General features: G+C 41.2%; 1 protein-coding gene across 1 annotated transcript; it reads left to right on the top strand.

Moving 5' to 3' along the window:
• The first annotated feature begins 381 nt into the window (after nt 1-381).
• On the top strand, nt 382-19,790 carry ccn2b (cellular communication network factor 2b). The gene is made up of 5 exons (XM_061882199.1): nt 382-592; nt 6,444-6,660; nt 11,977-12,228; nt 12,594-12,838; nt 18,234-19,790. Exons 1-5 carry the CDS (start codon nt 539-541, stop codon nt 18,537-18,539), a joined length of 1,074 nt encoding a protein of 357 aa, XP_061738183.1. The 5' UTR covers nt 382-538; the 3' UTR covers nt 18,540-19,790.
• The last annotated feature ends 3,000 nt before the right edge of the window (nt 19,791-22,790 follow it).

Here is a 22,790-nt window from a genome sequence, read left to right as displayed (position 1 = left end):
TTGTGTCACGATCAGAGATGTGTGTTTTGTGTGATTTTATTTGATCTCAATTAGGAGTCCATAGGCCTCCATTCAACCTTTGCGGATTATATAAAAACCCTGTCATACAAATAAAAAGGAAAAAGTAACCATTCAACAAGGTGTCCATTATTTATTATTTTCAGGGAGTTGGCAACCATATTACAGACCCATCATAGCACATCAGCCCCCACATCTTAATAGGAGCCGAGTTCTTTCTGCTTTCTGCAAATTACATTTGTCTTCATTGCCGTTTATCCGCCACACCCATTAGCCCAGGATGGAGCCACTTGTGAGCATGTGAGACTTTTCAATCCGAATGTTTTCTCGAGTCTCAGCTGTGTGGCATGGAGTGCACTTCCTCAGGCTACACCCACGACACTGGTACTTAAGCTGGCTCTCCCCCCTTCCATCCTTTTCATCAGCCTGCTACAAGCAACTCAACAAAACACGACGCCTTTCCAAAGGAAACCAGTAGATTGTTGGACACAACAGAGTGGACATCCACTTGTGAAGAACCATGTCCGTGGAGACTTTAGCCACATTCTGCCTTTTTCTACTCATAATCTCATCGGTAAGTCGTTTTATAATCAACATTGCAGGCATAGTTTGTAAGGTCAAAGCTCCTTATAATACGTCATTCGGTGTTAACATCCTAAATGAAAGACCTTAAACTTGTAATCTATTCATCTATACACAGTAGGTAGCTGGAATCCCAATATTTCCTCAATGTTATCTGTATATCTAAAATACACAGAATCAAAACATGGGCAGCATGAACTGCCACCTACCTTTATGCTTTATGCCGTTTATGTCTCCCTCTAGCGGCCATGTTTGCATGTGTTGAACCCTAACAGTACACTTTAATGTTTGGATGTCTGTTTTAAAAACTTTTTTTGGAATACATTTTTTTTCTGCAGCTGAAGCATAGTATTAGGCAATATTTGGTACAATGTCAGTAATGTAATAGTAATAGAAATATTAGTAATATAAAAGGTGTGTTATTTGGGTTGCATCTTTTTTTCAGGTGTAAATGATGTCAAACTAATGCTTTGACAGCTTTGTTGGGGTAAATACTGAATTTATAAATACTTTTCAACGTTGAAAGCTATTGATTTAAAAAAAAAAAATTGATTTATACAGCACTTTATAATTGAAGACACATTTAAAAGTGCCACACATACTGGATGGTGTCTAATTTTTGTGGTGCAAAGGAAAATAAAACCATTGTACTGCACAAGTGCCGGATTATTACAGGTTTGTTTGTATATTACCCAATGTTGATGCCAAATTGGTACCCTTTCCACATAATATTGGAAAACATTGAAATGTTTTTTTTTTGTTGTTGTATTTTTTTTATATGTAAATTGAACAGAATAGTAGTTTATATACAGGACTGTCTCAGAAAATTTGAATATTGTGATAAAGTCCTTTATGTTCTGTAATGCAACTAAAAACAAGAAAATGTCATACATTCTGAATTCATTACACATCAACTGAAATATTACAAGCCTTTTATTATTTTAATATTGCTGATTATGGCATACAGCTTAAGAAAACTCAAAAATCCTATCTCAAAAAATTCAAATATTTCCTCAGACCAAGTAAAAAAAAAAGATTTCTAACAGCAAAACAAAATCAAACATTTGAAAATGTCAATTAATGCACTCAGTACTTGGTTGGGAATCATTTTGCACGGATTACTGCATCAATGCGGCGTGGCATGGAGGCAAGAGGCCTGTGGCATTGCTGAGGTGTTATGGATGCCCAGGATGCTTCAATAGCGGCCTTCAGCTCATTTGCATTATTGGGACTGGTGTCTTTCAGCTTCTTCTTCACAATACCCCACAAATTCTCTATGGGGTTCAGGTCAGGAGAGTTGGCAGGCCAATAGAGGTCAGTACACCAGGTACTGCTGGTTTTGGCACTGTGAGCAGGTGCCAGATCATACTGGAAAATTAAATCATCATCTCCATAGAGCTTTACAACAGATGGAAACATGTACACAGCTGCATTGACTCTGGACACAATGGACCATAACCAGCAGCTGACATGGCTCCCCAATTATTTTTTTTTTCTTCTTCTTCTTTGTCATGAAAAATGGAGGTGTTTGTGGTTGGTGCACTAATTGTAGGTGTATATTGTGTTTTTTATGTTGATTTAATATAGATATTTTTTTTTTAATAAAAAATTATTCTGTGGTACTAATCGGGCCGCAGCCCGGTGGTTGGGGACCACTGGTCTAGAGTTCAGTAATGGCTTGACCATGGGAATACCGCTATTGAAGCTGTGTCTGTTGAAAAGCTCTATGGAGATGATGATTTTATTTTCCAGCATGATCTGGCACCTGTCCACGGTGCCAAAACCACCAGTAACTGGTGTACTGACCACGGCATTACTGTCCTCCATTGGCCTGCCAACTTTCCTGACCTGAACCTCATAGAGAATTTGTGGGTTATTGTGAAGAAGAAGCTGAAAGACACCAGTCCCAATAATGCAAATGAGCTAAAGGCTGCTATTGAAGCATCCTGGGCATCCATAACACCTCAGAAATCCCACTGGCCGATTGCCTCCATGCCACGCCATATTGATGCAGTAATCCGTGCTAAAGGATTCCCAACCAAGTACTGAGTGCATTATTTGACATTTTCAAAGGCTTGATTTTGTTTTGCTGTTATAAATCTCTTTTTTTTTTACTTGGTCTGAGGAAATATTTTAATTTTTTGAGATAGGATTTTTGAGTTTTCTTAAGCTGTATGCCATAATCAGCAATATTAAAATAATAAAAGGCTTGCAATATTTCAGTTGATGTGTAATGAATCCAGAATGTATGACATTTTCATATTTTTAGTTGCATTACAGAAAATAAAGGACTTTATCACAATATTCAAATTTTCTGAGACAGTCCCGTACTTCAATCACATACATAGAAGTATAACTGACTAATTATTTCACCAATATGAAATAAAATTGGCAAGAAATTGTCATTAATTATCATAGCAAAACATACAGAGCTCAGAAAATGTGCAAAAGAATCGCAAGATTTTACTCAAGTACTTTAAACATGTGTGACTCAGATAGAGAAACGAATGTAAAACATTTCTCTTTTCAACACCCAAATGTTGTTAAAGGAGATCTCTGATGCAGAAAATCTTTGTAAGGTTGTACATGAATGTGGTAATATTGCAATGTTGGTCCTGCGTGTGGCACGGTGGAGATGTGGTGAAATGTTTAAAAATGTTTACCGTATTTTCCCGACCATAGGGCGCACCGGATTATTAGGCGCACTGCCGATGATAGGTCCATTTTTGATCTTTGTTCATATATAGGGGGCACCGGGTTATAGGGCGCATTGAAGGAGTCATATTGTTTTTTTTCTAAACCCACCCTTTTATTTAATGCAATAAAATCCCCTGACGAGCAGGGAAACCTGCGAAACAGGCTTCACCACAAAACTTTCCTCCAGAAGGTCTTATCTTTGTCCATGTGACGTCAGATGAAACAAAACATTTAGCTGTTTGGCCACAATACCCAGGAGGAGAAAAGGTGAGGCCTTTTAATACCAGGAACACCACTTCTACTGTCAAGCATGGTGGTGGTTGTAGTATGCTCTGGGCCTGTTTTGCTGCCAATGGAACTGGTATTTTACAAAGAGTAAATGGGACCATGAAAAAGGAGGATTACCTCCAAATTCTTCAGGACAACCTAAAATCTTCAGCCTGGAGGTTGGGTCTTGGGCGCAATTGGATGTTCCAACAGGACAATGACCCCAAACACACGTCAAAAGTGGTAAAGGAATGGCTAAATCATGTTAGAATTAAGGTGGTAGAATGGCCTTCCCAAAGTCCTGACTTAAACGTGTGGACAATGCTGAAGAAACAAGTCCATGTCAGAAAACCAACCAATTTAGATGAACTGCACCAATTTGGTTAAAAGGAGTGGTCAAAAATTCAACCAAAAGCTTGCCAGAAGCTTGTGGATGGCGACCAAAAGCACCCCTTTGCAGAGAAACTTGCCAAGGGACATGTAGCCAAATATTAGCATTGCAGTATGTATACTTTTGACCCAGCAGATTTGGTCACATTTGCAGTAGAGCCATAATAAATAAATAAAAGAACCAAATTTCATGAATGTTCTTTGTGACAATCAAGTATGTGCTCCAATCACTTAATCACAAACAAAATAAGAGTTGTAGAAATTATTGGAAACTCAAGACAGCCATGATATTATGTTCTTTACAAGTGTACACAAACTTTTGATCGCGACTGTATGTATGTATGTATGTACATAAGCGGCGATCCAGTGGGTGCTTCGGGGCCCGAGCAAATTCTTTCTCACCACCAGGCAAAGACCGGGCATGCTCAGAAAAGTAGCGGCAGATTTACCGCCCGTCCAAGCCCTCACTGGCAGAAATGTAGATCGACGCCTATGTGTATGTATGTATGTATGTATGTATGTATGTATGTATGTATGTATGTATGTATGTATGTATGTATGTATGTATGTAAACCGACCACATCCAAGTCAAAATGTTTGGATACACCTGGCCTGGATGATAAATTAGGCAGGTGAAACAAAACACCTTGCCTAATTTCCTCATGCACCCGTCACATGACTATTTCCAGCCTGCGCACAACTCACTGTCTGGACACAGGTGGCAAGGTAGGGGGTCTTAAACGTGGCCCAGCGGTTCATTGCATGTCCTCTTACATCTCTAGAGGACCTGTATAACTCAGTTGGTAGACCGGTATAGCTCAGTTGGTAGAGTAGCCGTGCCAGCAACTTGAGGGTTAGGTTCGATTCCCGCTTCCGCCATCCTAGTCACTGCCGTTGTGTCCTTGGGCAAGACACTTTACCCACCTGCTCCCAGTGCCACCCACACTGGTTTAAATGTAACTTAGATATTGGGTTTCACTATGTAAAGCGCTTTGAGTCACTACAGAAAAGCGCTATATAAATATCATTCACAGAATTCACACTGCAACGGGAGAGCAAACAGCATCCTCAGGGACTCATTCCACCCAGGCTTGAACCCTTGCCCTCAGGGAGGCGCTAAAAGACCATCAAAGCAAGGACAAATAGATTGAAATGAAGTGAAGTGAATTATATTTATATAGCGCTTTTCTCTAGTGACTCAAAGCACGTTTACATAGTGAAACCCAATATCTAAGTTCCATTTAAACCAGTGTGGGTGGCAATGGGAGCAGGTGTCTTGCCCAAGGACACAACGACAATGACTAGGATGGCGGAAGCGGGGATCGAACCTGGAACCTTCAAGTTGCTGGCACGGCCACTCTACCAACCAAACTATTCCCCATAAAAAAAATTATGTATTCTAGACCTGTTATTGCCCTAAACTCTGCATGTACCTGAACACTCACCACTTTATTAACTTGCTCACCTCTGATAGAGATCTACCATGCAATGTGTTTTTAACATTGTATTATGTTCTTAAATTTTAAATTGCTGCGATGAGGTGGCGACTTGTCCAGGGTGCAAAAATTAAGTTAAAGTTAAAGTACCAATGATTGTCGCACACACTCTTGGAGTGGCAAAATTATTCTTTGCATTTGACCTATCACCCTTGATCACCCCCTGGGAGGTGAGGGGAGCAGTGAGCAGCAGCTGTGCCGCACTCAGGAATCATTTTTGGTGATTTAACCCCCAATTCCAACCCTTGATGCTGAGTGCCAAGCAGGAAAGGAATGAATCGCATTTTTATAGTCTTTGGTATGACTCGGCCGGGGTTTGAACTCACAACTTACCGATCTCAGGGCGGACACTCTAATCACTAGACCACTGAGTACGTTACCCCGCCTTCCGCCTGATTGTAGCTGATATAAGTTCCAGTGCCCTCCGCAACCCCAAAGGGAACAAGCGGTAAAAAAATGGATGGATGGATGGAATTTCAAATTGTTTTATTATTGTTTGTTGTCTTGGGACTATTTCATGTAGGTGGTTTTAAAAGCACTGAGCTGGATTGATGTCCAATTTTGTTGTTTCCATACAAAGACAATAAAGATATTCTGATTCTGATTCTGATTATACTCGTGTGAAAGATAGCTGCCGTCCCACGCGCTCCACTCAAACCGCAATGTCAAACGGAAACCGCCAGAGAGAGGTTGCGTCCTCACTGATTGCATTTTATAAACACAACTGACCCCCAACCCTGACTGGCAGGTTCCTAAAGAACTTCCTAATACACTGTCAAACATCATTTGGAAATGTTATATATCCATTGATTCGCTGGGGAGTTTTTGTCTGTCCGTCTGTTGAGTGACCTGATTTACCCTCAATTCAGGATTTTTCTTTTCTAAAGGATTCTTTAACATTTATTGATAGGGCCGGGCGGATGTGCTTTTCCGGTTCATACTTTTTTTCCCCCTTTATACGGCTAAATCTGACATTAGTTGTGTTTGTTGCAGACAGTGGCCCAGGATTGCCCCCAACCTTGTGCTTGCCCTGCAGACCCTCCTCTCTGCCCAGTAGGAACCAGCTTGGTGCTGGATGGATGTGGTTGCTGTAAAGTGTGTGCCAGGCAGTTTGGCGAGCCCTGCACCTCGTTGGAGCCCTGTGACCACCACAAGGAACTCTACTGTGACTACGCACTGCTGAGCGACACTGACACTGGCATCTGCATGGGTAACACACTCCATATATTCATCTACAGTTGAAATCATCCATCCATACAGCCATCCATCCATCCATCTTCAACCGCTTATCCAGAATCGGGTCGCGGGTACAACAGCTCCAGCAGAGACCCCCAGACTTCCCTCTCCAGAGCAACATTAGCAACTTTCTCCTGGGGAATCCCGAAAGCGTTCCCAGGCCAGAGAGGAGAGGTAATCCCCCCATCTGGTCTTTGGCCTGCCGTGGGGTCTCCTCCCCGTGGGACGTGCAACGAGGACCTCCCTAGAGAGACACTCGTGATGCATTCGCACGAGATGCCCGAACCACCTAAGCTGGTTCCTTTCCAAGCGAAGGAGCAGCGACTTTACTCTCTCTAGAGTGACTGAACTTCTCACCCTAATGCAGGCGTCTCAAAAACGCGGGCCGCAATTGGCGAGACGTTATTTTGCGGCCCCTACCTTATTATATAGGTTTAATGTTAGTGCGGCCCGCGAGTTCTATATAAATGGCGCTTGACAGAGTTGTGTGCAGGGCTGAAGGAATCTACCAATCACGGTGTGGGATGTGGCTCTCGAGGGGCGAACATTGACATCATTGCGTAATGCAAGCGGAGAAACTTTTTAGCCGCTTATCCACTAGACCCGCACGCGCTCTTCCTCCCTCCCTCGCTAGCCCGCCTGCTTGCTCTCTCTGTCACTGTGTGTGTGTGTCTCTCTCGCTCCCTCCCTCTACTTCCCAAGCACTCCGATAGCTTCCCAAGCACTCCGCCGAAGGACCGAGCGACAATACAAAACCGTGGTGCACTGGACCCCAGCGCTTATACTCCGACACAGAGTCGTTGGGCGAATCGGACGTGTAACACGTTAGTCGTGATGTGAGCCCGTTTGGGACTAATTGTGCTACCGTAACTGTAAACCCCCCCTCCTCCCGTTGGCTCCAGATCGAGACAATTTTTGTTATTTGGGTCCAAAATGGCTCTTTCAACGTTCTGGGTTGCCTACCCCCGTGTTAGTGGAAAAGCGGCAAATGAGTGAAAGCGACAGAGACGTTGCCATGGAGACGAGGGTTTTCTTTTGTGCCTGGCTGCAGTCACACAGCGACACCTGTCTGTCAGTAATAGCAGTGCCCGATAACCTGGACCAATTCAAACCGTTATTTTTTTCATTGTTTAATTTGCATTGCCTCACAAGACTTTATCGTCATTTTGTTACATTAATATTTTGATTTTATTTTGTGTTGAAAATTAAAATAAAGACATTTTAAAAATATATTTTTTAAGTAATATTTTCTTGTGGCCCAGCCCTACCCAGCCTCACCCAGATTCTGCATCCAGTGTCCCCCAGGTGAATTGAATTTGAGACCCCTGCACTAATGTAACTCGGGTGGGAAATAAGCTATATTTCCTCTCATGGCATCCCCTCAGCCCTGTGATGAGGTGGCGACTTGTCCAGGGTGTACCCTGCCTTCCGCCCGATTGTAGCTGAGATAGGCGCCAGCGCCCCCCGCGACCCCGAAAGGGAATAAGCGGTAGGAAATGGATGGATGGATGGGCATCCCCTCATATTACCTGCGCCGTTTCCACATTTAATCTCGCGAGTTTAACACACGCGCTCACCTGACCGCCGCACTCCTGTCCAAAGGCAAAACCCAGAAACTCAATTTTGGTCAAAACTGAGCTGATAATAATTTTGGAGTTCCTAGGTGATATGCTTTACATTAGTGTATGCAATATTGTAATTTGTTCCGTAAATAAGCTGTTACGCGCATGGCAGGACCTAGCAACTACCACATAACCGCGTAGATACAACAGAAAAACCTAGTATCTCAAGGGACCAATCGGAGCTTCTTTGTCAGTCGCCTTATTGTCTTTGATGAGTCATTTGCACAATGGGGGCCGACGGTCAACCTGATTATGTGATATCATGGCACGAGGGGATATTTGGAAGATTGGCCCAGGACGTTGCAAGCACCTTCATTAAATGTATTGTTCTTGATTCTTCCCCTTGCATACTCTTTTGGGCAGATAACTGTGGAGGTCAAAATAAAAATTGGACGCTATACACGGCTCTTGCCCAATGTGCAAACGCAGAATGGGGCACACCCGAGATTGTAATAAAATATCTGGAGAAAGGGCACACGTTCATGAGAACAGATTCAATCCATGGCTCAATCGGCAAGAAAATGAAAGCTCAAGAAAACATCTATACGTTTGATGACTTTGTAGATCTTTGTAAGACAGCATCAAGATAAATTGGTTTTCCTTTGTTTTCTCAAAATCAGCTAGAAGTGAGTTACTAGGTTTTGCTTTTGGACGGGATTGCAGCCTATCGCGCAAGGTGCGGTGGCTAAGCCTAGGGACATCTGAAGCCGGTGCCGACCATCAGCGCCGAGTTGCGATGAGGGAGTGTGTCGATGTTAAGATATTAAGCCGAGATGGCCAGGTCCCTAAGTCTTGGATGGGGAGCTTTAGATAGGCCTCAAGCCCGAACCCAAGGATCTTCACCTCTCAACCCCTGAACTCAACCTGCTCTGGTTGAGCCGGCAGGCGGGTTGTAGCCGAACCCCTTGCCTCGCACCTCATTACTCTGCGGCCCTTTGCACTACCTCATACACACCCTGCCCATAAACTGAACTCTCACTACAAACTGCCACATCCACAACCCTAACCCGTGTGGCCATATGAACTGCGATCAGTCTCATATGACTCCTATAAACTTTAAGAACTTTTGATACTACCTTTTATGAATGACCTGAACTATTAATCAGTGAACTAAACCAACATAGTTTGTTAAAATTCCTTTCTGGTTTTTTGTTTTGTTTTGAATGGCCATTCTTATCAATGTCTGTCCACTATTTGTTGCACTGTACATATTTAAGTATTATTTAAAGCATTTAATTGTGTCAGTCCTACTCTCTCCAAGTCGCAATCTAGTCTTCTAATCAGCCCAATAATATTGAGAACTTCTTATATACTCCTTTAGTTCCTGTTTGACACCTGAGTTTGGTTTGGTTGCAACGGCTAGTTATGATTTTCACCTGCCGCTAAATAATGCTACCACATTATTTAAGCCTGTCTTTGCCAGTCAGTCGTCCTGGCGTCATTGTTTGTTTCACGCAATGCCATAGTTTATGCTAAGTGTTTGTCTCATGCCTTGACAAGTAAGTATTGCTAGTTTCATGCCACAGTTCCCTGAGGCCTTCAATACCAAAGAATTAAATGGTGTTTGTCCTGATAGATCTAGTTTATGGGGTGTTGTCAAAGCCCAGTCTGCCAGGTCTTTTTGGCAAAGTCATGGCATTGCCGTGCAGTGTCATGCCAGCTTTACAAAGACAAAAGAAAGCCATCTTTGCTTGGATGTCCACCAGCCCTTGTCTTCTCTCTTTGACCAGTAAGTGCAGGACAGCGGAGCGGATCCAGTCCTGTCCTGACCAAAAGAAGTCCAAGATGGTTTTCTGAATGGTCATGACCAGGGCTACAGGTGGAGTTAGGACAGTAGGTTTCTACCAGAGAGTCGAGACGATCAAGTTATTGATAACCAAAACTCTACCCCTATAAGACAGGTGAGGCAGCAACCATTTCCAGTTCTTTACACTAAAACAACCCTTCCCCGAAACAATGCCTAAAAATTTAAGCCCTTCTTTTTCCCCAGTCAAGACCCCTGGGAGAATGGGCACATACTTATTTGCCTATTCACCAACCAACAGTGCCTTGTTTTTTGCCCAGTTTACTTTGGCAGATGTAAACTTTTCAAGAAGCAGACATCTTGTTGTTATCCTGTAGTATAGGAATGTCGTCTACTTATGCAGTGATCTTAGGTGGATGGTGGGGATTCAGGGATGTTCCTGATATGACTGGACTTGCCGGTCTTTTTCTGTGTGTGCAAAAAATAGGTTCAATAGCCAGGCCGTATAGCTGACAAGAGATCAGACTGAGTTGCCAGGCTGCACAGCTATAGACCTACCCAGTCCTTGTACAATTTTTAACAGGCACTGTGCTCCCTTGTGTTTTTGGTGGTGTAACTTTGTTCAGAGTTTGTTGTAATATGGTGGTGGTACAGACCATTACATTTATTTTCCTTCCTCTTCGGGAAGATTCTCAAGGGAGAAGATTGGACCTGTTTTGGGAGTTCTGCCAAAAGTTTTCTGTTTAGGGCTCTGTTTCAGCAGCAAATATTGATCTCTAGAGCCTACTTGAAAACAGTATCTGCGGTCTTTATTATTGGCGCGATCTTGAGTGCGCATAAGTTTGTCGGCTTTTAGCATTGCCTTTTGCACACTTCTCTTGTTGAGTGAAGGGATTGTTGCCATCTTTTCAATAGACTGTTTCATGGCGGGGCAGCACGGTGGTAGAGGGGTTAGTGCATCTGCCTCACAATACAAAGGTCCTGAATAGTCCTTTTGTTAAGATCCACTGCCTTCATTAAGAGCAGGGGTCTCAGACATGCAGCCCGTGGGCCACAAATGGAGATGTTATTTTGCAACCCTCACCTTGATGTGAACATTTTATGTTAGTGCGGCCCGCAAGTTTTATATTAATGGCGCTTGACAGCGTCATACTTGCCAACCCTCCCGATTTTTCCGGGAGACATCTAAATTTCAGAGCATCCTTTCTCTCCAATTTCTGTTGATCTCTTACCCAAACACCAACATTCAGAGGGTGTTGTAACGGCTCTGCCTTTAGCACCCTCTACAACCTGTGCAAACAGCGTGTCAGCCAGGTCATATGTTGTATCTGGTTTTTGAATTTACATGTATGTGACTGCAAGGCATACTTGGTCAACAGCCATACAGTTCACAATGAGGGTGGCCATATAAACAACTTTAACACTGTTACAAATATGCGGCACACTGTGAACCCACACCAAACAAGAATGACAAACACATTCTGCAGACACCCGTGTGTCATACAACATGTGGCTCACCTGTCACGCTGTTTGTATGACGTAAAGGTGGACGCGAAGACATGTTGTAGAGGACTTTAAAGGCAGTGCTATCACAGCATGCCCTAAATATTGTTGGCCAGGCGAAAACCGGGACAAATTACGGAGAATGGTTGCCCCGGGAGATTGTCAGGACATGCACTGAAATTTGGGAGCCTCCCGGAAAAATCGGGAGGGTTGGCAAGTATGTTGCTAGGGCGGGAAAGCCATTCAATGAAGGTAAATTAATTAAAAAGTGCATGTTAGATTTTTTAAGAAATCTTTTCTTGCTACCCAGCTTCACCCAGTTTCTGCACCCAGTGGCCCCCGGGTAAATTGAGTTTGACACCCCTGATTAAGAGTATCGCGAATGATCAATTATCAATGGTTTCTATCTGTTTGCCCACAGCTCAAGATGGTCAGCCATGTGATCTGGGTGGCGTCACCTACCACAGTGGAGAGTCCTTCCAACCCAGCTGCAAACACCAATGCGTATGCATGAACGGCGAGATTGGTTGCGTGGCCACATGTCCCAGTAAAGTCCGGGTGCCCTCCCCTGATTGTCCATACCCTCGCTCCATCCAAATTCCCGGAAAGTGCTGTGAAGAGTGGGTGTGTGACCATACGCCACAAGACTACCACTACCAGTCATTGATGGGCGGTCAGTTCTATCGTTGTCATGTTTATAACATCATACATAATAGCAGCATGTATTACAACTCACTCATTTGATTTCAAAATGTGGATTATTATCCAGATTATATTAGGATTAGAATGAATAAAATGTACATCCATATTTTTTAACACAAATTTGTTTTCTGAATAATTTATGTTTAATCATTAATGCACAACACATACTAGATGAGAACAAGATACATTTAAAAATGTTACCTCTTCTATAATACAGATTGCATGAGCCAAATACAGTTTGACCTTGTGCAGGACTCCATCCAAATATTTGATAATATATTTGATTAAAAAAAGGATAACTTTTTCTAAAAAATAAAACATCCTGTGTCATTGCAGAGCCTTCTCAGGTCCATCCTCTACCCTCCTTACAACCCATCTCAGTGTCCCTTCCTGCGCTAGAAAGGGAGAGTCCCAGAGATAACTGTATAGTCCAAACAACGGCGTGGAGTGAGTGCTCTGCCACATGCGGCATGGGGGTATCATCCCGCATCACCAACGATAACCATCGCTGTCAGCTGGAAAGACAGACCAGAATATGTATGATCCGAACCTGCAACGGCCAGCAGGAGAAAGAAATTAAGGTTTGCAATTACTGTTTTTTTAGAAAGTTTCTGTGATCAAAACTTGACTTTAACCTTTTAGAGTGGAAGTTGAATTGTACCTTCTCAGGTTTTCTCAAGCACTTCGGTGGAATAGGCTTCAGCTCATCTTTGACCATAAATAAGATAACAATTAATAAATGTATGTTTGTATTAGGGTTGTACGGTATATCGGCATTGGTATAGTACCGCGATACTAATGAATCATTTTCGGTACTATACAGCCTCTGAAATTTACCCGTCCCGCACGACCACAACAACAACAACAGAACAGCATCTTCAAATACGATATGTACAAATAAGAAGCAATAAGTGAAGTAAATATTGCAACACAGAAAAGACAATGAAGGTTTTTGCACTACAAATTGAGCAATACAAATACCAATACGAATAGCACTACTACTAAATAATAACAATAATTACCTCTAATATCAACAAAACAGTTATTTCAAATGCAACAATACATACATGTAATAATAACGTGAATTACAAAAGAAAGCCGATAAATGGAGGGGAAGAAAGAGAAGCCAACTATATTAACCTTGTAGATTGTTATAGTAACAATAGGTTAAGCTTTGTCAGTGTGCTGTGTTTCCCGTAGGGGAACAACGTTAATATGTTTGCTGAAACGTGATTGTATACATGAGTGTATGTATGCACATGTGGTTGTACAGTTAATGGACTCCCTCTCCCTGAGAGAGCATGAGGAGGTTGAGGTGGGCGGGGTAGAGGTTGGGGTTTGGGAGTAGCGGGGGGTGTATATTGTAGCGTCCCAGAAGAATTAGTGCTGCAAGGGGTTCTGGGTATTTGTTCTGTTTTGTTTACGTCTTGTTACAGTCCGGATGTTCTCCCGAAATGCGTTTGGTGTGGGTTCACAGTGCTGCGCATATTTGTTACAGTGTTAAAGTTGTTATACGGTAACCCTCAGTGTGACCTGTATGGCTGTTGACCAAGTATGCCTTGCATTCACTTATGCGTGTGGGAAAAGCCGTAGATATTTTGTGATTGGGCCGGCAGTTCTATCGGCGCTCTGTACTTCTCCCTACGTCTGTGTACCACTCCGAACAGCGGCGTTTTAAAAAGTCATACATTTTACTTTTTGAAGCCGATACCGATAACTTACGATATTACATTTTACAGCATTTAGTGTCCAAGACAATCGGCAGTCCGATATTGTCAGACATATTTAGTTAGAATGCATAAAAAAATGTACATTCGTCATCATGACTTTCATAATGATTGTAAAACATAGGGCAAAATTCCCCCAAAAAAGTGCAGTTCCCCTTTAAATAGTACTCATTGAGAAGTTGCCGTCGCCATAATGTCGGCTGGTGGGTAGACAACAAGATGTGGCAATTAAATACTTTACTTTACTTTACTTTTGTAACCACAAGAACAAAACTAAAAGAATTCATGAATTAACTGGGCATTACCGCAAACATTTTGATCGCCCGATAACATACGACACCTTTTTTTAACACACTTCACAATTTCAAAATTAACGAAAAACGAACAAACCAACATGGCTATTCTGCGAAAAATCCAAGTATGCAAGGAGCCTAGATCTTACCCCAAAAAGCAGATAAGAATAAAAAAATGCAACTATGCAATGGCAAAAATTCATGTACGATATCAAAAAAAATGATTTGTCGACTGATCTCAAGGATTATGCGTTAGTCGCGTTCCCAGACGTGTTGAAGTATCTGGAGCTTGAGACAGCATTGAGGTGTACAACTTCTTTTTGTGTAGCTGGGTCAAAGACATTGGTATCAAGACTCTCCCGAACAAATCAAACATTGTTTTTGCTCGGGAAAGGTTGCATTTCATTATTCAACTTTGCATCTACTGCCATGTTTGTTGTTGTTGTTGTTGTTGTTGTTGTTGTTGTTGCACGCGACGTTCACGACTATCTGAGTTTTCCCCCGTCTTTATCAAAATATAAACATAGATGTCAACATTGTGTATGTGCTGAAAGCTTCATTTATGATTGCTAGTTTTGGTCAAATCTAAACTATTTTAGGTTTTGCTCACATTTGCTTTCATTTATTTAGACTCGTTGGATCGGTGCATTACCAAACATTGCATTTTAAGAACTCCGGAACAAGATCAATTGAAAATAATATCAAGGTAATACTTAAATGGGAAATAAGAAACATTAAAAATACATCAAACTAAAATTTAACAAAGTGATCACTGCAAACACTTTCTTCGACTGCTACTTTTCTTTTGTAAAATCTTGACATCTTTTGCCTTTTTTGATTAACTCTCGGGGAACTCTGAAGAAATGTTTATCCTTTATCTGTTTTAAACGGGACCAACCGCTTAAAACAAGTGTGTCAAACGTACGGTTCAGACCGGCGAACAGGTTCTATCCGGCTCGTGGGATGAGTTTGCTAAGTATAAAAATGAGGCAAAATGTTATCAATGAAAGAAAACGTTGTTCTAAATGTGTCCACTAGATGTCGCAATAGCAATTCTTTGTATTTTTGTAGATGATTCTTTATATTTAAACAAAGTAAATAAATCAAATCAAATCAAATCAACTTTATTTATATAGCACATTTTAAAATTTACCACAGGGGTAGCCAAAGTGCTGTACAATGGGCAGGTTAAAAACGAGAACCGAGCAAACACAACACAAAACAAACAGAACATGATAAGAAAATAAATAAATAAAATAAATAAAACATAAAAACAGGTTCACAGCATGTATATTATGGGGTGCCATTGCAGGATGGATATCACTCAGTGTTAAAAGCCATGGAATAAAAGTATGTTTTTAAGAGAGATTTAAAAACAGGAGGCTTGTCTAACACTCATAAACCACATGTTAGTGCACCAATGATCAAACTACATGAATAACATCCTGTAATTTGATTTTGATATTATTATTTTATCTTGATAGATTGAAAATTAACATGAGTTGACTGATGAACATGATCACATAAATTATTCAGAAAGTATAAATAACGACAAATAAACCTATTAACCGCAACATGTAAGTGTAAATTAACCCCAACATCATTATGATTTGTACATTTTCAGAAAATGCTTGTTGTATTTTTAAACAAAGAAAACAATCTATAATTGTCTTTGTTGTCTGTCCGGCCCACTTGGGAGTAGTTTTTTTTTCAAGTGGCCACTGATGTAAAATGAGTTTGACACCCCTGGCCTAAAACAACGCACACATAGGGCACTTTTCTCCGAGAAAGTCAAAATGCCGCCGAGAACGCTTTGACGACAGACTCTCACTGGCCCACCACTTCCAGCCTTGCATAGTTGATGAGCCAATTGTGACGTCAGGTGAATAACACTTACACTATGCCCCCTGCTACAAATGAGGCATTTAAAATTTTTTGTTTAAGTTTGGAACTCCCTTCCTTCCTGAAACGTAGGCAAGACGGCGATTTATCCGGGTGCCAAATTCCCAGCACTCTTGAGTGCAACATTGGGTCGTGCACTGCATTTGGCTGTATCCGGAAGGCACGGAAGTGCTATAATTTAGACCCACCCTGTTATTATTTTAACCAGCTGACTTTACCAGGAACAGTCAGCTGTAGCAGTTACCGTTCTTCTTCAGTGCAACATTGGGTCGTGCACTAGATTTTGCTGTGTTATCCTTTCGTGTGAATGCACGGAAGTGCTGAAATTTAGACCCACCATGTTTTATTATTTTGACCAGCTGACGATACCAGGAACAGTCAGCTGTAGCAGTTAACGTTAATTTTCAGTGCAACATTGGGTCGTGCGCTAGATTTTGCTGTGTTATCCCTTCGTGTGGATGCATGAAAGTGCTCGAATTTACACCCACCATGTGTTATTATTTTGACCAAGTGACTTTACCAGGTGCAGTCCGCTGTAGTAGTTAACATTCTTCTTCAGTGCAACATTGGGTCATGCATTAGATTTTGCTGTATTATCCCTTCGTGTGGATGCATGGAAGTGCTCAAATTTAGACCCACCATGTGTTTTTATTTTGACCAACTGACTTTACCAGGAACAGTCAGCTTTAGCATTTAACATTCTTCTTCAGTGCATAATTGGGTCGTGCACTAGAGTTTGCTGTATTATCCCTTTGTGTGAATGCATGGAAGTGCTCAAATTTAGACCCACTATGTGTTATTATTTTGACCAGCTGACTTTACCAGGCGCAGTCAGCTGTAGCAGTTAACATTCTTCTTCAGTGCAACATTGGGTCGTGCACTAGATTTTGCTGTGTTATCCCTTCGTGTGAATGCATGGAAGTGCTCAAATTTAGACCCACTATGTGTTATTATTTTGACCAGCTGACTTTACCAGGCGCAGTCCGCTGTAGCAGTTGACGTTCTTCCTCAGTGCAACAGTGGGTCGTGCACTAGATTTAGCTGTATTATCCCTTCATGTGAATGCATGGAAGTGCTCAAAATTAGACCCACCCTGTGTTTTTATTGTGACCAGCTGAGTTTACCAGGAACAGTCAGCTGTAGCAGTTACCGTTCTTCTTCAGTGCAACATTGGGTCATGCATTAGATTTTGCTGTATTATCCCTTCGTGTGAATGCATGGAAGTGCTGAAATTTAGACCCACCATGATTTATTATTTTGACCAGCTGACGATACCAGGAACAGTCAGCTGTAGCAGTTAACGTTAATTTTCAGTGCAACATTGGGTCGTGCACTAGATTTTGCTGTGTTATCCCTTTGTGTGGATGCATGGAAGTGCTCAAATTTAGACCCACCATGTGTTATTATTTTGACCTAGTGATTTTACCAGGTGCAGTCAGCTGTAGTAGTTAACATTCTTCTTCAGTGCAACATTGGGTCATGCATTAGATTTTGCTGTATTATCCCTTCGTGTGGATGCATGGAAGTGCTCAAATTTAGACCCACCATGTGTTTTTATTTTGACCAACTGACTTTACCAGGAACAGTCAGCTGTAGCAGTTGACGTGCTTCTTCAGTGCAACATTGGGTCGTGCACTAGATTTTTCTTTGTTATCCCTTCATGTGGATGCATGGAAGTGCTCAAATTTAGACCCACCATGTGTTATTATTTTTACCAAGTGACTTTACCAGGTGCAGTCAGCTGTAGTAGTTAACATTCTTCTTCAGTGCAACTTTGGGTCATGCATTAGATTTTGCTGTATTATCCCTCCGTGTGAATGCATGGAAGTGCTCAAATTTAGACCCACCATGTGTTTTTATTTTGACCAACTGACTATAACAGGAACAGTCAGCTGTAGCAGTTGCCGTACTTCTTCAGTGCAACATTGGGTCGTGCACTAGATTTTGCTGTATTAGAAATGCATAGAAGGGCTCACATTTAGACCCACCATTACAGTACGTGATGTAACAAAATAGATTATTGTTTAATGAGATGATAATTGTCTCTTCCACAGAGGGGGAAAAAATGCGTCCGCACACCGAAGACACAAACAGGGATGCGGTTCGAACTGTCAGGATGCTACACCACCAGAATATACAAACCAAAGTTCTGCGGAGTTTGTACGGACAACCGATGCTGCTCACCACACATCACCATCACTGCCGAGGTGACGTTCCAATGCCCGGAGGGAGACGTCTTTAAGAAAAAAATGATGTTCATAAAGACTTGCTCCTGCCACTATGACTGCCCACGACCCAACGACATCTTTCTCGCGTCCAACACGCGGAGGATGATCGGAGACTACGACCACAGTATGTGATACTAGTCCTGAAAAGCTTTTGCACTCACATTTCAACATGACTCACCTAAAATGTAATCTTAAAGTAGCATAAATCATAATAATTCATTTGAGATGATACTATAAAAAGTACAGTATTCAACAGAGGACAATACAGCTGGAAGACCTTTTTATGACACAGATTGTAGTGTGGAAGGCAGGAGCTAAATAGATGAAATGGGTTAGCACTGAATTTTAAACCCCCCGAAATCTTAATTCTCTGAATACATTTTGGACAATTGTTTGCCTCAACTTTGGGCTGATGCCCTTTCCTGTATTTTTAGTGCACAAAGTATGTAAAAGGCATGCTTTTAATGAGTTGTATGTATGCCTCGACCCTTGCATATACATCGTATTTTTCAGAGTATAAGTCGCACCTGCCGAAAATGCATAACAAAGAAAGAAAAAAACATATAAGTCGCACTGGAGTATGAGTCGCATTTTTTGGGGAAATGTATTTGATAAAATCCAACACCAAGAATAGACGTTTGAAAGGCAATTTAAAATAAATAAAGAATAGTCAACAACAGGCTGAATAAGTGTACGTTATATGACGCATAAATAACCAACTGAGAAGGTGCCTGGTATGTTAACATAACATGTTATGGTAAGAGTCATTCAAATAACTATAACATATATTTGATCATGCTAAACGTTTACCAAACAATCTGTCACTCCTAAGCACTAAATCCCATTAAATCTTATATGTCTAGTCTCTTACCTAAATGAGCTAAATAATATTATTTGATATTTTATGGTAATGTGTTAATAATTTCACACATAAGTCGCTCCTGAGTATAAGTCGCACCCCCGGCAAAACTATGAAAAAAACTGCGATTTATAGTCCGAAAAATACAGTAGTCAGTCATGATGTTTTGTCAGAAGAATCGGGATTCTTACTTATTTGAGCTCCTTAAAAAAGGGTAGAAAGGCGCTATACAAGCACAACCCATTTACCATTTATTTTGATTCGGAACCTACTCACCATTATAAAAGGATGTTTTTTTTTAGGTTATCTTTGGGCTTCATCGCTGTGCTTATACTGTATGTCAGCAGCCAAAAAGAGCTTTTCCATAAGGTTTTATTGTCATTCATACACCAAGTAATATATTGCGAGGATCTCTGTATAACGGCACACATAAGTCGCTCCCGAGTATAAGTCGCACTCCTAGCCAAACTATGAAAAAAACTGCAACTTATAGTCCAAAAAATATGGTGTATATATATATATATATATATATATATATATATATATATATATATATATATATATATATATATATATATATATATACGCCAACCGTCCGCTGAAATACATCAGAGGTTGTCCGCCTTTACCTCTCACAGAGCTATTTAAACATGTTTCACAGAGTAATGATGACAATTGAAGCCACTAACGTTCCCGCGACTATCCAGTAGCGTTCATCCTGATTATAAGATTATGAGCGTTCTGTGAAGCCATTGCCTTCTACACCTTCAACAACGTGTACGAACCGATTGTTGGTCCGGCAACATGTTGTGTGCAGCTTCCGCAATTACACGTTCAAGATTGAAAGGCATACTGGGTGATGCAGAGTACACTGATGGTTGTGATATAAACAACATTAACACTTACTAATATGCGCCACGCTATGAAGCCACACCCAACAAGATTGACAAACACATTTCGGGAGAACATCCTCACAGTAACACAACATAAACGCAACACAACAAATACCCATAATCCTTTGTATGCGTGACCTTTCCTGAATATATTTTACACCCCTGCACCCCCAAGGCAGTTAGGAAGTGTCATGAATACAAAGGATTTTGGGTATTTGTTGTGTGGCGTTTATGTTGTGTTACTGGGAGGATGTTCTCCCGAAATGTGTTTGTCGTTCTTAATTGGTGTGGCGCATATCACTAAGAGTGTTAAAATTGTTGATATCACAACCATTAGTGTACTCTGTGTCACCCAGTATTCCTTGCAGTCGTGTGCGTGTTGCCGCGGAAGCCACACACAACATGATGCTGGACTGACAAGCAGATCGTACATGTTGTAGTAGGCGACAAAGCCAATGGTTTCATAGCACGCCCTAATACTTATTATCTGGGTGACTACCGGCAGTCATTCAGGAGAATAATAGCGTCTCTTATTGTCTTCTTCGCTTTATGACACGGGTCTTAAATGGCACTTTGAATGGCAAAGGATACCGATCTGGATACCGATCCCAGAACCATGCATATCAAATATTTGCGGATGGTTCAACCGCCACCCGCCCGAATGTAATTAAAATCTATTTTTTCGTCATGTCAACCGCCCGACCCGCGGTTTATCCGCAGACTCCGCGGATGAGACCGCAAACCACGCATCTCTTATATATATATATATATATGTATATATATGTATATATATATATATATATATATATATAGCCTTCTCAGTGGCCTCGTGGTTACATTGTACACCCTGAGGTCGTGAGTTCAAAGCCCGGACGAGTCATACCAAAGACTATAAAAACGGGACCCGTTACCTCCCTACTTGGCACTCAGCATCAAGAATTGGAATTGGGAATTAAATCCTGAGCACGGCCACCAATGCTGCTCACTGCCTCCCTCACCTCCCAGGAGGTGTGGAACCAGTGGATGGGTCAAATGCAAAGAGTAATTTCGCCACATCTGTTGTGTGGGTGACTATCAGTGGTACTTTATACATGTAGGGGTACCTCGGCTTATGAGTTAAGGTCAATTTGTTTATTGAATTAAAAAAACACTCTTTTAAAATGTAACATGCTTTTAAATAGATAACAAATTCTATCACAAACAATACAACAGACTGTCCTACAAACAATTACAGTATGTACAAATAATGTACAGCATTTGCCCTGGAGAGTTGAGTTCTATAATCTTCTGCAAGCTCGTCCATCAAAGGCACCAACAGCTTCTTAATATTCTCATGGATAAATGTCGTTTAGAAATAATTTTACCGCCCTTGGCTCACATTATTGAAACCTTTTATCGACTTCCTCTGCACAATTTTCAGAAGGGTGCTTCACCAAGTCAGCCGCGGGCAAACCTCGAACAATGTTTTCATGATGTCGCTGTCAGAAAAATCAGGATTCTGACTTATTACAATTCAGAGCCTACTGAAAATCGTAAAAGGTTGTTTTTTTAGGGCATCGTTGGGTATTATCGCTGCGCTTTTACTGTACATGTACTGGTACCTTGGCTTTAGAGTTAAGGTCAAATCAACATTTGCCATTTAAATTAATCAAACCACCACTCTTAAATGTTACTTCTAGATAAGAAAATATATATCACAAAAAGTACAATAGACTGTCGTTTGCAGTAGTTTTTTTAAGTAATAATAATGTACAGTTGAGTTCTATTATCTTCTGCAAACTACTAGTCTGTCATGATGTTTTGTCAGAAGAATCGGGATTCTTACTTATTCCGATTCGGAACCTACTCACAATTATAAAAGGAAGGGTTTTTTTCGGTTATCTTGGGCTTTATTCCTGTGCCTATATGTCAGCAGCCAAAAAGAGCTTTTACATAAGGTTTTGTTGTCATTCATACAGCAAGTAATACATTGCGAGAACCGCTGTATAACCGCAGTCCCTTCCTGTCAGTCTATTACACTTACTTTCTTCTGACAAATGGAAGTTTTAGGCGGATTTACTGTGCGGCTCACTTTGGCATTTGCTACACCAACTAGCAAAAAGGAGTTTTGTAACCCAAATTTAGCAAAACTACAGCATAACAATTACCTAAGACACAGCCTGCTTGTATCCTGAAAAGCTCATAAGCTGAGGCACCACTGTATTATTAATTATCACTTTTTTTCTGGATTTCGGTCCGATGAATTTACCACAATTCACACGAGTAAAAATAGTATACCAGAGTGCATAATTGTATCTTAAGACGTCCATTGGTCTGTCACAGAGGTGGTACCCTTGAAGAAGCCTTGACATTTGACTTTTACATCTTCGGAAGATATATGCACTTTTGGGCCATTAAAGAGATACAAAAAAATACCTTGGAGACCAACAATTATGCTCTGTAAGCTCCTGTATGGCTCAATTTCTGACTCTATATTCAAACACATAATATTTGAATAATAGTTGCACATTTGTTTGGAAAATAATATTAAGGACATGTACAACACATATGCAGTGTGACTGCCGTCTTTTCCACTTTTGAAATGTCTACTAATATTTTGAAAACATGGCCAAAATCTGGCTACATAGAGAC

This window comes from Nerophis ophidion, linkage group LG21 (genome assembly GCF_033978795.1).
Source record: "Nerophis ophidion isolate RoL-2023_Sa linkage group LG21, RoL_Noph_v1.0, whole genome shotgun sequence".
Classification (NCBI taxonomy): domain Eukaryota; kingdom Metazoa; phylum Chordata; class Actinopteri; order Syngnathiformes; family Syngnathidae; genus Nerophis; species Nerophis ophidion.
The sequence above is the reverse complement of the archived record's forward strand: the minus strand, read 5'-3'. Positions and strand labels throughout refer to the sequence as shown.

What these genes read in the sequence shown, in the direction of transcription:
- ccn2b (XM_061882199.1), top strand. Translation starts at nt 539, where the DNA reads ATGTCCGTGGAGACTTTAGCCACATTCTGCCTTTTTCTACTCATAATC. An exon ending in TTCTACTCATAATCTCATCG is followed by an intron (nt 593 to 6,443) that starts GTAAGTCGTTTT and finishes TGTTTGTTGCAG; the next exon opens with ACAGTGGCCCAGGATTGCCC. An exon ending in TGACACTGGCATCTGCATGG is followed by an intron (nt 6,661 to 11,976) that starts GTAACACACTCC and finishes GTTTGCCCACAG; the next exon opens with CTCAAGATGGTCAGCCATGT.